General features: G+C 39.0%; 3 protein-coding genes across 4 annotated transcripts; all 3 read right to left on the bottom strand.

Moving 5' to 3' along the window:
* Positions 1-2,651: 2,651 nt before the first annotated feature.
* LOC116199379 (50S ribosomal protein L7/L12) lies at positions 2,652-3,650 on the bottom strand. Its single transcript, XM_031529708.1, has 2 exons — positions 3,633-3,650; positions 2,652-3,471 (listed from the first exon to the last, which is right to left on the bottom strand). Exon 2 carries the CDS (start codon positions 3,378-3,380, stop codon positions 2,859-2,861), a length of 522 nt encoding a protein of 173 aa, XP_031385568.1. The 5' UTR covers positions 3,381-3,471; positions 3,633-3,650; the 3' UTR covers positions 2,652-2,858.
* Positions 3,651-3,785: 135 nt separating this feature from the next.
* Positions 3,786-9,277, bottom strand: LOC116199377 (pentatricopeptide repeat-containing protein At5g67570, chloroplastic). Of its 2 annotated transcripts, XM_031529705.1 has the most exons (9): positions 8,646-9,277; positions 8,108-8,299; positions 7,666-7,747; positions 7,372-7,563; positions 7,143-7,256; positions 6,513-6,606; positions 6,276-6,433; positions 5,564-6,016; positions 3,786-4,827 (listed from the first exon to the last, which is right to left on the bottom strand). In XM_031529705.1, exons 1-9 carry the CDS (start codon positions 9,209-9,211, stop codon positions 4,093-4,095), a joined length of 2,586 nt encoding a protein of 861 aa, XP_031385565.1. In that variant the 5' UTR covers positions 9,212-9,277; the 3' UTR covers positions 3,786-4,092. The 2 variants fall into 2 exon arrangements, with proteins under 2 accessions (XP_031385565.1, XP_031385566.1); XM_031529706.1 differs by lacking the exon at positions 7,372-7,563.
* Positions 9,278-9,631: 354 nt separating this feature from the next.
* On the bottom strand, positions 9,632-13,378 carry LOC116199378 (ADP-ribosylation factor-like protein 8a). The gene is made up of 6 exons (XM_031529707.1): positions 13,160-13,378; positions 12,092-12,173; positions 11,777-11,809; positions 11,562-11,683; positions 10,599-10,760; positions 9,632-10,067 (listed from the first exon to the last, which is right to left on the bottom strand). The coding sequence occupies exons 1-6, from the start codon at positions 13,195-13,197 to the stop codon at positions 9,950-9,952; spliced, it is 555 nt and encodes a 184-aa protein (XP_031385567.1). The 5' UTR covers positions 13,198-13,378; the 3' UTR covers positions 9,632-9,949.
* Between the last annotated feature and the right edge of the window lie 3,842 nt (positions 13,379-17,220).

Consider the following 17,220-nt stretch of genomic DNA (forward strand, 5'->3'; position numbering starts at 1 on the left):
AAAAGCTGAGGTGAAACACCAAATCATACCACGTAAGATGAAGGAAGCATTACATTGACTATTCATATGCTTAGCAATCGACAAAGAACACTTGACATAATATTGTAATAACATGTCATAGTTCATTAATAAATAATATATTAAAGTATCTATGTCATGAAAGAAGGCGTAAGGTCCAAGGGATATATTTGATATGATCTTCCAAATTATTATACAAAATTATTAAAAAAAATTTTGATAAGTAATTCTAAAGGAAATTTGAAAAAACAGTATGTGAAAAGTATCCGACTATTATCTTCTTTCACTTCAAACTCTTCTTCCTGTATTGCTCTCTCAATGAACAAAAGTTGATCAACAAAGATGTTAAAAATCAAGAAAATCAAAGATTATTCAATCATCTTTTTTTTTGTTTACAATGACAAATTTCTACACTAGCATGTGCATAGCGGGGGCTTGTCGACTAGTTTTCTATAAATTGCAGACTAAAATGTAACATTATTCTGTTTGATTAATATATCAAATTACTGGAAATATGATGCTGATGATATATAATTTATTTTAATAGAAATATAAGATGTGAATTTCAGGATTGTAATGTAGTCGTAATCGAAAATTCCATGCGATTCATGTGTAAAAGTCTTTTTATCGGCCATGATTGTAAAGTTTTAACTCGAAAATGTAATTATAATGGTTAGTTTCCAATCAAGCATTTTAAAATACAATATAAAGTTAGAGATTTTCCATGTAAAATCCAACTTTACGTCGAACCACATGCACCCTCAAATTCTTTCACCAGTGCCTTGGATCAAGTTAGAGCCGGCCCACAACAGTTTAGCCAGGCTCAAAACTTTTCATGGGCCCCATATTAGCATCTGTTATCAATGACGAATGAAAGTGAAGAGCCGAATGCCCCAACTAATTCAGGGGCTTATTAGACTTCCAAATATCTGTTGATATGCACCTAAAAGCATTTGCGATGACATCGTGACTTATGATGTTCTCTTCATCCCATTCCACGGCATCTGGTTGCACCAGCAGAACCGATACATCATTATAGCCATGAGATATTAGAAGAAGCTCGAAAAAGAAGCTCAATCTTCTTCAAAAGTTAACCGAATATCACTCATCTCGAAAGACAATGATCAAGTTTGGGAGAGTCTTGAAGCAGAGCAATACAGGTCCTTGGAGGCATCTTTATTGCTCAAGAAACTTTCATAGCAGTGAGCCCTTCTTGCCGGGGCTGATGAACATGAGCAAGGGCTCATATAATAAGCTCAGTTCGTTCAAGTACGAGCATTATAGCACGAGAATTCTCCATACATGCCGAGCGTAGTACATTTTCACATGAAGTTACATGCCCATATTGTAGTACATTTCTGATAGGCAGCAACGTCCTATACGAATAAACTCATTTCTGATAGATACAACCCGGTAAGAGAACAAACTCGTTAAATTAACTGTAAAGGAACCATAAAACCTAAGTGTTCCCATTAGAAATCATTCTTGATGAACCGAGGACGATGAACTCTTTAACTATTCCTATTCTAATCAGGTTCCTAGCTGCTCAGGGAGCATGCTCAAAGATAATCTATTCTTGGTCCATAATCAACTTTCCTGTCCACCTTTTTCAGCTTAGAAATGTGACATGAAACAAAACGTAAGAATCCATGTCAAAAGAAGCAAAATCTAAACAAGTGGAACTCTAACTTCATTCGATTCCCGGTCATCGGTCATTGATCACTGCACGGTAAACTTTTTAGTAAATGATCCACTAGGACCTTTGATAACAGAACTTAAATGCCAAGCATTGTCCTGTCCAGTTATTGACTGGCATAAAGTATAAACCTTTACCAGTACTTACTTCATTCGATTCCCGGTCATTGGTCATTGATCACTGCATGGTAAACTTTTTAGTAAATGATCCACTAGGACCTTTGATAACAGAACTTAAATGCCAAGCATTGTCCTGTCCAGTTATTGACTGGCATAAAGTATAAACCTTTACCAGTACTTACTTCATTCGATTCCCGATCATTGGTCATTGATCACTGCATGGTAAACTTTTTAGTAAATGATCCACTAGGACCTTTGATAACAGAACTTAAATGCCAAGCATTGTCCTGTCCAGTTATTGACTGGCATAAAGTATAAACCTTTACCAGTACTTACTTCCCTACTAGCATTTCACAAAACTACAGAATGAATTACAACTACGTGTTTTATTCAATCCCGATTCTCGCATTAAGAAATGACCAAAGATTTTATATGCCATTGCTGAATATGTGCCGAAACAGAGACATGGAAGTCATAATTTCACATTGCCATTGCTGCTATTTGCTGCTCTTCTATCTCAATCAACTCGTCATTTCCAAATGAAGAATACAAACCACTGTGACCCGAAAAAATCTATTCCATTCTCCCTTCGTTGCGGTCTCACTACAACAAATGATCAAAACTCGTCTGGTGTTCTTACCAATATCGACATGTTCATGTCCTTATCCATTAGATAAGTAACGATGGAAGAGACTTTCAACCCGCATACTATGATGTTGCAAAATCTACACAAAAATGGAGCCAATACATTCATTCACATCCCATTTCCTGATCCGCTATTCCGGACAGCACTAGAATTACTATTATTTCCCAGTAAGAATTTAAAACGGAAACATAAATTGATAATTCAACCACAACTCCATGGACGCACAATGCCACCCTTGAATTCAATTCCATTTCCGGCTAGGAATTTTTCGCGAGACCATAGAAAGAATTCCCGAATTTCATTCAATTTCTCAACTCTCCAAATATTATACTACACTGCAAGATTAGGCTTAAAAGATCAAAAGAAACATGAAATTCATTCATTCTAAAGTAACAGTAGCACCGACCTCCTTGAGCTTCTCCAGGATCGGAGCGGCCTCCTCCTTAGTGACGCCTTTCTTCAACACCACCGGCGCTTTCTCCACCAACTCCTTGGCCTCCTTCAGCCCCAAATCCGTAAAGGTCCTGACTTCCTTGATCACCTTGATCTTCGCCGCAGCATCGAACTTCTCCAACTTAATGTCGAACGCCGTCTTTTCTGCTGCTGCCGCGGCTGGCTTCCCATCCGCTCCCTGTGCTGCAGCCGCCCCGGGCGAGCCGAGTCCGGATACGGCGGGTCCGTACTGGTTGAGGCCCATCTTGAGGCGGAAGAGGATGGAGTAGTCGTACCGCTCGAGTTTGGTCAGGGAGAGGAGCTCGTCCGCGATCCGCTCCAGCTTCTGAGTCCGGGATTCGGACTGTAAGGACTGCGAGCAGAGATGGCGGGAGAACGGAGATTCCGTCGAAGCGGCGAGCAGCTTGAGGAGGGACCTGGAGGGGAATCTCATCGACAGGGATCGCATTTTCGGAGACCGTCGAATGATTCCGATCAGAAGCTGAGCTATGGAGAAGGAATTTTCAGTTCAGTTCATTCTGGTCGGGTTTAGGGTTTTACTGGACGTGGAAGAAAAGGCCGATTAATGAAATTAAAAAAATAAATAAATAAATAAATAAAATCAAACAAAATAAAACATAAAAAGAAGAAGATAATTGTGTAAGCATATGATCAACTAAGAAAAACTATACTAAAACATGTAATTTATTTTACATGGAACCTCGGTTTTCGAGATAGTCGATACTGTCGTCGACAATGACCAATAGGAGCACCACAGAGGTCTCGATAAGTAAAATTCACGACTACTCAAACTAGAGCAAAGCAACATCGCAGAGACCGGTCATGACCGAGAGAGACTCAAACTCAATACCGATTCGAGCCCGTAAAGATTTCACCTCCACCATTGGTATTTATCATACAGTTCGAAGAATATTCTCAAGACATGATTTGCAGATTAACAGCAAGGCATTAGCTGAGAACATCTTTCTTCGTACATTAGTATATATATTTGGCACCTCTGCAATTTTGTGCAGTTTAGTCATCTTAAATTTGTCGACAAAAAACTTGGTACATCTGTAGAGTCTATGGACAACAACTCTTATGGAAAGTTCAGCTCCGGTAGCAGAGGAACTTTTTCAGGAACAATATATACGATATTGTGGATTCCGAGTAAGATGGTACTAATTTGGCGTTGAATCGTCCTTCTGCCTGCTCTCTTTCCACATTTGGAGTATCTCCTCCGCTGAGGGCAAGTCCGGTTCAATCTCTTCATCTTCGTCAGAGTCGTATTCTAATCCAAGCTCCAAATCGTCATTATCTTCCTCATCTTCGTCCTCTAAGTCGTCATCCAATCTAAATGTCGAGAGTATACTGTCTATACCGTTCGACTCCCCCTCTGGCAAGTCATCGCCACAGACCTCTCCAGCAATGTAACATTTTTCTCCTCTCATGTCTATTTTGGGTTCACCTCCGTCAGATGTACCGTGATTCACAGTGCCAAGGTCGTCTTGGCCGAAACTAAGGCTTCTTCTGCCCACCAAATCTGCCTGAGAATTTCCAGTCCCCTTGCCCAAGCTAGAGATTTCTCCCGATTCAACTGATCTTTCGAGGAGAGAGTTCAATGATCTCGCCAAGTTGGTCACCGTGGCTTCATTTGCTAGAGGACAATTGCGGAGGGCACCTAAGAGATTCTCCCAGCATTCCTCGGGGATTCTTCTGTTACTCCTCCCGAAGAGCTCGGTCCACTGCTTCTCAGTAACTTGGAATGGTGCATGGGCCATTATCGTGATAAGGGTGACAGCTCTCTCATAGTTATGTTGAGCCGTGGCTTGAAAAACCATCTCAAGGAAAACCAGAGGTTGAGGCACTTCACCAGCTTCGAGAATTGAATCAAATGCATGCTCGAGAAGATGCCCCTGCATTTATGCAAGGAAAAGTAAGTCCTAGCGCAGCTCAATAGCTCCAATCTGGTAATACATTTGGATCTACAATGGACCCCACAACCAAAAACAGAGTCCTAATGGAATTCCATCCCATGATTGGCTCGATGTTGGACTACCTTTCCTCCAAAAGGATCCAAAAGTTTTCCAGTCTGCCTTCACTTATTAGAACCAAATTGATTCAGTCGACTTACAACATCAAGTCATGTTTGGTCAATCTTCTATAATTCTATATCTATTTTGTAGGAAAACAGAACACAGTTGGAAAACATGTTGGTCAGTCTTTTCTTTCTTGCTTTTCTTCTCTCCAATTTCTGGAAAACAACAAACAATTCAAACTCTCGAAGGCCAGTTTCCTAATTTTGCAGCTTAATAAGAATTAAAACAGAATTTCATGAAAGTTCAGTTCATCTACATTCTTCCAACTGAAAGGAAGATGGATAACAGCAAATACTCAGAAAATAATAAAAGTAGGGAATGAAAACATGTTACCTCCACCACAGCCTTTCTCTTCTCATAACAGAAAATCGGGAAAAAGTTCTTTCAAAAGATACACCACTAACTGAAAGTAGGAAGACCTTTCCATGAACAGATGCACATTTATTTTATATCATCCATTATGTCAAATGAACAAATGCACAAGGATCTAAAAGAGAATTCCAAAGGGGGAAAAAAGGTTCCAACTTCCAAAAGGAAGATGCAGATATCTGACCTTTCCAGCTTTAGATGCTGCCATGAGAAAAGATGCATGTTTTGTTTGGTCCAGCCGATAGTGTGAGAGGGTCATCTCCTTGTAAACATATTCAAAATATTCCCACTGCAGTGCTCTGGCAGAAGCCTCAAGCATCAAGCTGTATGTGTACTCATCCGGAATGAGTGAAACATGGACAACATTGTCACTACCACTGGAAGTCCTTTCAGGGAGTTGGGTTCCTTTGATTTCTTCGAACAGTTCCTTAGCTTCTGAGAACATATCATTCCGCCCGTAGATCCTAAGCATGGTGTTTATGGTCCCAATGTTAGCGCTGCAATCACACTGTCCTTTCATGTAGTTGAAAAGGGATATACAATCATCTATATGTCCGCCTTCCATGGAAGAAATTATCAAGCCTGTGAAGGTAACTTCCAAAGGTTTTGCATGAGGAAGTTTTCTTGACTTCTCAACCTGCGAGTGCATTTTTTGGTATGAACACAGTTATACATGCACCTACAAAAGTAACTTTGAAAGGTTTCTCGCGAATAAATGGTTTTGTACTTTGAATTTTTAATAATATTTTTTACGAGGCCTTCTTTTGAACAAAGATAGCACAGCAAGGCGAGTAATCTCGCCCAAGCCCGCCTCAAGTTGGGTCCACAAGGCTGTCCATCTCATGATGGGACTACGCAAATATGAAACAAACAATTGTGAAGGGAAATCTCATTACCTCCACCACAGCCTCTTGCCATCTTCCATTGTTGCAGAGACAGCAAGCTAACTCATAATACACACTGGCTGTTCCAACCACTCCCCTGCGTTCCATATCCCTCACAGCTTCCACAGCTTCATCAACTTTCCCCTCTCTCCAGAAACTCGTGACAAGCACTGATCAGTGAATTACAGTGTGAGGAAAACCAGCAATTCATTGGTATGGCAAAAGTAAGTCCAGAAAATGAGCAATGACCTTTATAAGTGATCGCTCTCGGAGCTTCCCCGCTTCTTTTCATCTTGCGAAAGAACTCGTGGACGAGGTCATACTTTCCGGATTGAAGCATTACCTTTTAACAAGCACGTCCTGTAAGACTCCAATTTATGCATGAATACCAAAACTACCCAGACATTTTTTCATAGTTTCCTGCATCTTAAGCTTTCTTAAGAGCCACTGCCCAAAATGAACAAGCTTAAGCTCTAGATGGAGGTCATGCACTACATGTTATTTAACGTCCTAACTCATGATTCAGATGAGTAAAATTAATCAATTGGGAGAGACATATGAAAATTGTGAAGGCTCAGACCTGGACTCCCACACCAAGATAAAGCCTGAGCAAACAGACCCATCTAAAAATTTGACCAAGGCATGATTTCATGTTTTGTTCTTTACCACTGCTACTTCTACAGGAGCTATGAGTTATTAGGCCCGATGCGTGAAAAATGAATATATTGGGAGGCAAGTGAAGAGTCCGGAGCATCAAACCCAGGCTCCACTACCATGTTTAGACGCACCACAAATACTTCAGAAAGCACAGATCCATATATGGTAATGTTTTCTGGCTTAGCCAAATAAGAATAGACAAGCTTAATACTTAGCAATTACCTCCATTGCTAGTCCATATGTGGCTCCATTGGGTTTCAGGCCACTCATCCTCAATTGCTCAAACACCCAAGAAACACCCTTCCACTGATGAGATGGTACACACGCGTTCAATACCTAAAACAATTTCACATTTAGGAACTGACCGGTTATAACACAAATATTTCACCTAAATCCTATCTACGAGGGGGCAAAAAGAGAGAGAGAGAGAGAGATGTAAATGCTCTCTTACAGCATTATACACGATCAGGTCGGGTTCAAGGACTGGGTCCCAGCTCTTTTTACGCAAGTTCTTAATCTTCTTGCGAGTTTTCTCCCTCATGGACTCAATAAGGTTAAGCAGTTCTTTCACAAGCCCACTTTGCCCGAGTGTAACAGCAATGCTGTGGTATGCGGCCATATCAGGGTATATGTGGAAATCCTCCTAAATTGGCCAAATTTCAAGAGTCCACAGATACAAAGGTCCTTTATGATTTGTTGCTGCCAACTTAGAGAAAACGAGAAGTTCAAAAAATAATCCATTTACCAGCATCTGATTGAAAACTTTGAGAGCTTCTTGGGGCCTCCTTGCCTTCCCAAGAACTGCCAAGAGTTTCGTGTAAACAAACCTGGGAAAAATAGAAGATGTTCGCTATGAGAGAGTCTATACTGTAAAATCACAATATTATCACTAATAAACACAAACGAATCAAATGATCCTTTTATTGTGGAACATATTAAACCTGTTTCTGTGGACAATAAACAGTACTATGCTCATTAAGCATGCGTGAAAGATTTCACCTTGTCGTGAAACACCAACAGTTTATTCTTTCACGCTATAGAACATGAATGATCATAAGTTTGAAAAAGGTGGAACTTCCAGCAGAAAAAACATGTGCTTTCATCACTCTTTTTAAAAATATCTAGGTAGATTATCACACCTCAAGTAGTCGCATACATTTATAAAGAAACTACTAGAAAAAAGTTACCTGCTCTTCCAATGCCTATGTTGCTTATCATCATACACCCATTCCACAACCGACATCGCTTGTTTCCAGCGCCCCTCACTGCCGAGGCCTTCAAGAATCTTAAGCAACTGTTCTTCAGTGAACTGCAACCCTGATTGCTTCATCATCCTCGAAAATTTCCAGTCCCTTTTATCAATCTCGCTCGCGCTCAACCTTCACCACAAACAGCCCATATCAACACTTTTCAAGAACAAGTAAATCATGCACGCACCGTTTGAATATGACATCAAAAGAAATGAAACAAATGCGAAACCTGCTGGCAGCAAGAATCACCTGACAAGAACTCAAACAGAACAGCGATATATCAGGATCCAAATACTACACAACTTGGCATAGAACAGCATTGGTTATCCTTATCCCGCGTTTATATATTTACGAAAAATGGATAATGCAAAAATCGAAACCATAAGATAAGCTATATGGATCATTTGGCATAACAGGTCAAATGTTCTAGATACGGAGAAGCAAAACACCCTTAACAATTATGCGGAGCACGAACCTGGTGACCAAGAACTTTACTACCTCGGACTCTGTTCTCCTCTTCCTACTCTTCTGCGGGTCCCAATCCGAGCCTTCCCTCTCCACCCAGCTCCCTTTCCATTCAACAGGATCATCTTCCAAAACCCACTGCAACTCCTCCCTCTTCCTCCCCTCAAACATCTCACCCAACTCCCTCAACCTCGTTCTCCTCACAACCCCAACCTCGTACTCATCCCTCGCACTCGCGAGCTCCCTCAGCGTCACCCTCTCCACGCCCTCCCAGGGCAAGCCCACCATCAAGTTCACGGCTTTATTGAACTCCTTGTACTCCCGCTTCAATTTCTCGCAGTGGGCCTCCTCGAGAAGGGCCTGCTGTTGGGCGGGCGGGAAAACATCCTGGGATTGTGCCGAGTTCTTGTCCTGTTTGCGGTCGTGCTTCTGAATCGCCTTCTTGCGGAGGGTGTGGACGATCTTGGGAGTAGGGAACACGCCATTTTTTAGAAGGCGCCGTTTGATTCTTTCGGTGTTGGGTTGGAATTTCGGGGCGGGAGGGAGCTGGTGAGAGTTGGAAGGTGAAGCTTCCATGGCGAAAGAAGAAACAAGGCTTAGCGGACAGTGAACCCCAACAGACGGGCTAAGGTTTTAGACGACAGATAATGATCACGTAGCGTAATGACGCATTTATCTTTATTTTTGGCGGGCTCCGAGTAACTAAAAATTAGTCAGAATACAAGGAGAAAAAGAAAATTCCATTGTCTTTTTTTTTTTTTGATGAATTCTATTTGTCAGGAAAAAAAAAAATTCTATTGTCCTTCAAGGGACCAGCCGCCATCAGTGCAATTGTCGGATTAATCTATCGTCTCGTGGAGCACATTACGCAAGGTTAACTCAACAATCGCGGGATCCCGAGTTCGGTCGCCTTTTTTTGAAATATGACAAGTCACAGGAAAACTCACAGCAAAGTTGGACAATGTAATGTTTCAGCAAAACTACATATATAAGGCATCACAGCAACAGTAAGTAGCAGCTTCCCACTCTTTCAACCATTCTTTACATTATAATAAATTACCGAATTGATGTTTGTTAATATGAAATCTTCTCGCGGAAAAATCACACAGCTGACACCCTCATTCTCGATATACATTGAGCAAACCGGACGAACGAAAATCAGATAATAGGTGACAGAAGTTAAACGAAGAAAAAACTGCACTACCCATGAAACCATGATGTTTTCTCAGAACCCAAAAGCCCATACAACACAACGGAAGCCGCAAATGTTTCCTCAGCCTTTTGACTTTGAGTGCTTTACAAGCCAATCTTTCTTCAGCTTTTTGACTTTGAGTGCTTCACAAGCCAATCGATAACTGAGTCGATGTTGGTCGAATTCTTGCATGATATCATGAAGCAGCATACTTCCCTGTCGGTAATCGACTTCAATCCCCTGTGTAAAGGCAGTAAGTCGAACGTTATTATGTTCAGTAAAACCCCAAAGAAATCCAGGCTCATTCGACCGTGACAAGGTTTCCACATTTTCTCCACTGAGAATTTTCCTACAGTTGCTTCCCTTTTCCGATGTTCTGCTCATATGAAAAGTTACGCATATACTTTCACTTGGAAAGCTAGAAGACAAGGGGACTCAAATGTTTCCCGGGTGCAGTCACTGCGTTCCCAGAAAGTGGAAAGAAAGCAGGAGATTTTTCCAAGTATCAACAGGCATGACATTTTCAGTGGAGTCTTGTTCGGCAAACAATTCCCCATTTTTCCAGTCGCTCAGATCCATCTTCTTTAGACAGCGAGAAAATAAGAAAAATCATGTGTTGGATTTAGATTTGCAATTTATGTAAGACATTCATTAGGGCAATCCAACACATTTTCCCTCCTTTCTGATCTTCCGAAACAAACAAAAATATGTAAACTACACAACCAAAAAAATCCTTCGAATTTCTTAGTTAAGGAATGAAAAGAATCTCACATTTGATCGGTGAATGCCTGTTTAGAAAGTGCTCCAGGCTTGTCAATCTTGTTTCCCAGAACAAGTAGAGGAATGCCACTCAGCGAAGGTTTGCTCAGCAAGTCGTGGAGCTCGCTTTTTGAGATGTTCAGGTTATCAGGGTCGGCAGCATCTACCACATATCTGCAGGAAAAATCAGGGCCATAGTAACTTTGTTAGTGTTAAACATCTTAGTAGCCAAGATATTTGCCAAGTCAAACGGAACACACTGAAACAAACAACATGGATGTGAATATTTGCTTCATTTTTCTGTGAAAACAAAAATGATGGTCAAAAGGGAATCACCCAAACTGAAAGTGGAGGTTCTCGCATAAAAATTATAAATAGACGAGCTGTACAAAAACTATCATAGTCTGATTCTACAACACTTTCAAATGATTCCCATGGTCTACTAGTTAAACCAGAGATCTGTACTTTATAGGGAGTATCCAAACTGCCACAAAATTTTGCCTTAGAAAAAAATTTGCTCTCTTTTTCATGGTCAAATGTTTCCATCCACTTACAACATTATATAGAACAAAGAAACACTCCACCATACCAATTTAATTAGACTGTAAGTTCATATAATATGCGATGCTGAATAATCAACAACAAATTCTTAAAACATATGATGAAATTTAAATTAAGAAAGGAAACTTGAAGACCTGATAATATGCAGGCAATCATTCAATGGAACTTTAGAAAGACTGTGCAAATAATTAAGAAAAAAATGAGACAATATACGTTTTCGCTTACCAATCAAGAACCACTAACTGAAAGGTTCCACATCAGAATTGGGAAGCATTTGGTATAAATAAAGAGAGAAAGGAAAAGATTGAGAGCAGTAGGAATCAATCGGATAAAATAGTATCAGTTTGCGGAACTACTGTTCCTTGATACCACACATAGCATTACAGAAGTTTGATTATAGGACTGATTCCTTACACGATAGCAGACACTGCTCGGCAATATCGCTCCCACATGGTGCGGAACCTAGGTTGACCGCCGAGATCCCAAAGCTTTATCGTGACATTTCCTTTTGTCACCTTTCTCATGTTGAACCCAACCTGACAAGTAAATTGAAGGTTTCCATTATTGAAACATTTTACTGCAAAAGCAATACATAAATTAGAAGAGGACTTAAAGAAATGTGAGCTCACAGTGGGGATCATGTCCTCGCTGTATCCACCAGTCTAGAAGCAAGACCAAGACCAAGAAGGCAGGATCAGCAGAGGAAAAATGAAAACTCAAAGTTATATTTGATTTTCCAATTTTCATATTTATAGCTTGAAAATAAAGAAAATTACAAGAACGAGGTTAATCACCCTCTACCGGATATTAATTGCGATCTAGCACACCCGTCACTATTTTTCTCATTTTTTTTGAAAGGATAAAAGGAGACTGGAAGTGCCGTTTCCATACACCAAACAAGCATTCTGCATCACTGACGCTATTTATGGGAAAAATCGACTTACTGCAACAACATTGACTAGCGAAGTCTTCCCGGCATTTTGAAGTCCAATCAAGGACAGCTCCATCTCCTGCTTGAAGAAGAGGCTGCAAACAGACAGTACCAAAAGAAGTGAGACCTGGCCACTTGCTGAGAAGGAGCTGACAAAACAAACAGGCTGCACAAGAACTAACAAACAGGTGGAAGTCTGAACATGCTTATAACAATACAAGGACTCTCATGTTATGCGTTCCAACCGATAGATATCCCAACATCAAGTGCGAGAAAAATGTGTAAGAAACGCGTCAATAGTGTTCATCAATGAAAAATATACATCCTTCCACAGGCAGTAAAACTATTTTCCCTAGATAAGATGGGGACGAGAAGAGCATGACTTCTATCTAGGACTGGTAGTTACATAAATCAGAGCAGCTTCCAAAACATGACATCACGAGGGACAAGCATGACCTCTGATGAGAAAAGGCTGAATAAGTTGGAGAAATGGTGAGGTCACAGGTTATAAAACACGAGAGCGAGAGAGAAAAATAGACAGCATAAATGAAAAACGGAAAGATCACGTAGAACCTTCGTCGTGATTACCGGGCATTGAGTAATACATACTAGAGCCACCCAAATTGGTAATAAAGTACCTGTTAGATCCCTTATCCCATCTCAAGTTTTGCAAACCTTTTCCTCATCCCCTGTAGCCCCAAGACTACCCTTTACAGCCTCGGCCCAAAGGCACTGTCCCCCTGTATTTTGAAATCCCACCTTGCCAAGTACTCAACCAAAATACTATGCCAAACTTCTCCCTCCTAACTTACAGGCTATTGACAAAATCACAGCAACATAAAAAAAGACAGCATTCCATTTCCCAACCCACATAAAAGTTCGAACTTCAAACAGCAGAAAACCAAAAAGCAACGCAAGAGGGAAGAGAAGCAAAGATGATCATCGGCATTTCCAAAAGATCAAAAGCTCAAACCCGTTGAAGTAGAGGCTAAAAATGGCCGGGAGAAAAAGGAATTCCCAGAAGGGTGGATATTAAGCAAGAGAATGTATGCACCACGGTCCGCATATAGAAGTAGCTCACCTGCGAAGCCAATTGAGGATAGCTTCGAGGAGACCCATTGATGATCGATGAGCAAAGAACTACAGCAGAGCAGAAAAGGGAAGATTTTTCAGGTGATATGATGACGAAGAGAGGAGGAGGGGATCTCAGGAGTCAGGCAGGACTCTCTCTCTCTCTCTCTCTCTCTCTCTCGCTCTATCTCGCTGTCTCTGCGGGTTTCCGACTCACTGGAAGGAAGCGGAAGAAGACCGTATGTTTACGACTTGATGATCTGTAAAATTCTACGGCCGGCAATACAATACATACACAGTGTATTATTATACAGGAAAAGATAAATAATTACATAAATCTTTTTTTTTTAAAGAAAATACCCCTTTTAGAGTTAAAGGTCTGTTTGGCACTGACCCAGCTAGTCTCTTTTTTTCCCCTTCTATTTTTTTTTATTTAATGCCAGTCCTTTTTCTTATGTTAGTTAACGAGAAAAATATATTTTTGATCCTATAAGTTTAGTATTCGGTTAATTTTGATCATTTAAGTTTTAAAAGTGCCAAATTAGTTTTATACATTTGCTTCATAAGGCAATTTTTGTCTATTTCGTGATTTATATGACCAAAAATATCTTGTTTTTCAAAACTTATAGAATCACATTATAATTGAAAATCGACTTATAAAATTAAAAATGTCTTTTAAAAATTTATAGAACCGAAATTGTCTTATAGAGTAAACGTATAAAATTGATTCGGTAGTTTTAAATCTTCTAAGATTAAACTTGATTGAATATCAAATTTATAAGATGAAAAATATATTTTTCCGTTAGTCAACTAATTCAGCCTTCTTTTTCCTTTTTCTAGCCGAAAGGAGCTTCATCATGTAATCGGCACCACTTAAAAAAAAAGGAAAAAAAAAGAACCCTTTACTATTTATGTTTATAACATAAAAAGTTTTGTTTAGTAGCATCTTTAAACCTCGATATGTTTTTTGTCATGTCTTTCAAACCACCGGCTGACATAGATCCTTAAATTGTTAATAAGAATATGAGCTGATCAACAACATCTTTAGAAATAAAATTTGGTTGTGACCTCGAAGCTCTAATCCTCGAGCTTCAAATGTGCTAAGATGGTTGTACAAGTGGAGTATGCACTGATTTGGGTTTCTCACATCGCGATATATTATGGTACTTGAAGTGCTTGGTGATCAGGATGGCATGGTAAATCCAGAAGTACCCTTTGGGAAAGACCATCTAGTTTAAAGGGCACATTCCAAGAACTCCTTTTCTCACGTGACCCGGCATATTAAATAAGCTAAACCCTAAAGAGCAATTATGGAGTGATGAGTTAATATTATGGCTAGAGAACGAGAGAGAAACGGAAACAAAACATAATATATATTTTTCATAATGATACTTCGAGAAGTGTGTTGTGTAGATGAAGTTCGTAAAATGGCCAAAGATTGGGATTTGGAGCTAGATTGGATTTCACCTCCACCCCGCATCCGAAAGTCTAATGGACCACGACTAATTCAGCCGAGCTAGGATTGGATTTCATCTCTTTCAATTTTCCCTGAAATATAGTCCCAAATTATTACACGAATAATGTCCCGTTGAGGACTATTACCATAAAAAAAAATATCAACATTAGCAGAATGAATTCTTGACAACAATAATTGATAGGAAAGAAAATCATGTAAAAAATTTTGGATTTGATCTTTACCGCTATATACTTTTTCATTCTAAAGTTACACGCTTTTTCATTTAATAACCTTTGATTAAATAACATGAATCAATAGAGGAACGATTGTGATTCTTTTGTTGCTTGCGGATGATACATTTAGAAGCATGTATATAGTAGCAAAAGAATTTAGGGCTTGTTTGGATTGTAAATATAATTTTAGAATCACAATTCTAACTTAACTCTATCCACTACAAAACAAAATAATTCATACAAAGTCAAAGAGTGGATCCCATTTATACCACTTTTTTCCACAACAAAACAACAAAACTCATACAAAGTCAAAGGGTTGGCTCAATTTATTCCACTCAAAATCAAAATCAAAATCTGATTTTAAAATTCTACTATGAAACCAAACGCAACCTTAAGAACTGGACACAGGAAGCAAAATAATAGGGGAGAATGGTTCCAAAGATCCCTACTACTCTGAAGATCGTGAGAAATTAGTACCGCGGAGTTTTGTTTCGAAATAATAATTTTACTTCATTCTACTTCATTATTCTCTCATTCAACAATATAATCATTATTTTTTATCTTTTTCTTTCGCACATACTTTTTTAACTATTATTATAACTAATTTTTTAATAATAAATCCTCACATATATTTTTACATCAACATATACATATATACATAATTTATTATTTTTTTCTCACGTTTAATAATAAATTCACACATCTACATTTTTCTAACTATTATTACAATTAATTTTTAATAATAAACTCTTCATATACTATTACCTATTTTGTCCAGACTTGGGTGGAATGGAGGAGAACTGAAATCCTACTTCAAAACCAAATGAAGCTCGCTATTTGGTTTCAAAATCATATTCACTCAACTCCATTCCACTCAATTATTCCTTGAATTCAACGAAATAATTATTACCGTTTTATTTTTTCCTTCCATTTAATAATAAATTCTCACTCATATTTTTTTTCTAACCATTATTACAACCAATTTCTTAATAATAATTTTTCATCTACTTTTACATATATATTTTTTATTTTTCTCTCATTTATTAATAATTTCTCACATCTACTTTTTTTAGATTCTTATTACAATCAGTTTTTTAATAATAAATTCATCATATATCATATACATATAAAATATACTTTTGTCCCTATTGGGCTGAAATGGTGTGGAGTAAAATTTCAACTCCGAAACCAAACGAATCCTTTTTTTCTTATATTTTTTGAGTTAATGAAACAAAAAAGCATGAACTTTGGCTCCTTTTTTCAAATTTGGCACGAAGTTTATTTTTGGCAAAAAAAGGCACGAGTTTTAATTTTCTTATCACATTAAGTATATGTACCATTTTCTATCCATTTTGCTAATGTGGTGGAAAATGGTGTCTATGTGGCAAATGATGCCACACCACGTCAACAAAAATAATTAAAAAAATATAAAGTCATTGATCAGAGAAAAGGGTGTTCCTCTCTCCCCGTCGGGGTCGTCGGTGACCCTAGGGAGCCAACCAAAGGAGGGGATCGAGGCCCCACCAACTGTAATCAGGAGAATCTCCAAATCGAAAGAATCTCAAAATTAGGGGTTCTTTCGATTCTAGAGGGTTGGGCCGATTCTGGCAGGTGAGGCCTCGATCTCGACCACCATAAGCTCGGTTGGGGCATTCAATGCCTTTTGGAGTTACTGGTGACCCCAAACAGGGGGTGAGGGGAAGAGGAGGTGGCTTGTCGAGGGCCCCACCCTTTCTTCGATTAAAGCCTTTATGTTTTTTCTTATGTATTATTTTTGTTAACGTGATGTTATACTGTTTGCTATGTAGGCATCGTTTTTCACTAGAGCAAAATGGATAGAAAATGGCACAGATGCCTAATGTGATAAGAAAATCAAAGTTCGCGCCTATTTTATCAAAAAATAAAGCTTATGCCAAAATTGAGAAAATTGTCAAAGTTCATGCTTTTTTGGGTCATTAACCTTATAATTTTTAATTGGTAGGTCTCACATATCAATCATGAAATTTCAAAAATAGGATCGAAATTGGGGTCAATCATTGGAGGAGTGAGTCTCATTTTTCAAAGTGTCTCAATTTCGGTTGCGTGGCGCCTTCGTGGCACCAAAGTGGGTCTCCCAGGAATGGAACTTAGGACCAACCATTGGACATGCTCTGAGTTCTTCGAAAGCATTGCTTAGCCAAACAGCCCAGTGAGAGCACTCCTCTTCTGCACAAAGAACTACAATAGTATTAAAACTACTGGACGTTTTTGAAGAAATCTTAGGGCTTGTTTGGTTTCAAGATGGTATTTTAGAAACACAATTCTAACTTAACTCTATCCACTACAAAACAAAATAATTCATACAAAGTCAAAGAGTGGGCCCCATTTATACCACTTTTTTCC

This window comes from Punica granatum, chromosome 3 (genome assembly GCF_007655135.1).
Source record: "Punica granatum isolate Tunisia-2019 chromosome 3, ASM765513v2, whole genome shotgun sequence".
NCBI lineage: Eukaryota > Viridiplantae > Streptophyta > Magnoliopsida > Myrtales > Lythraceae > Punica > Punica granatum.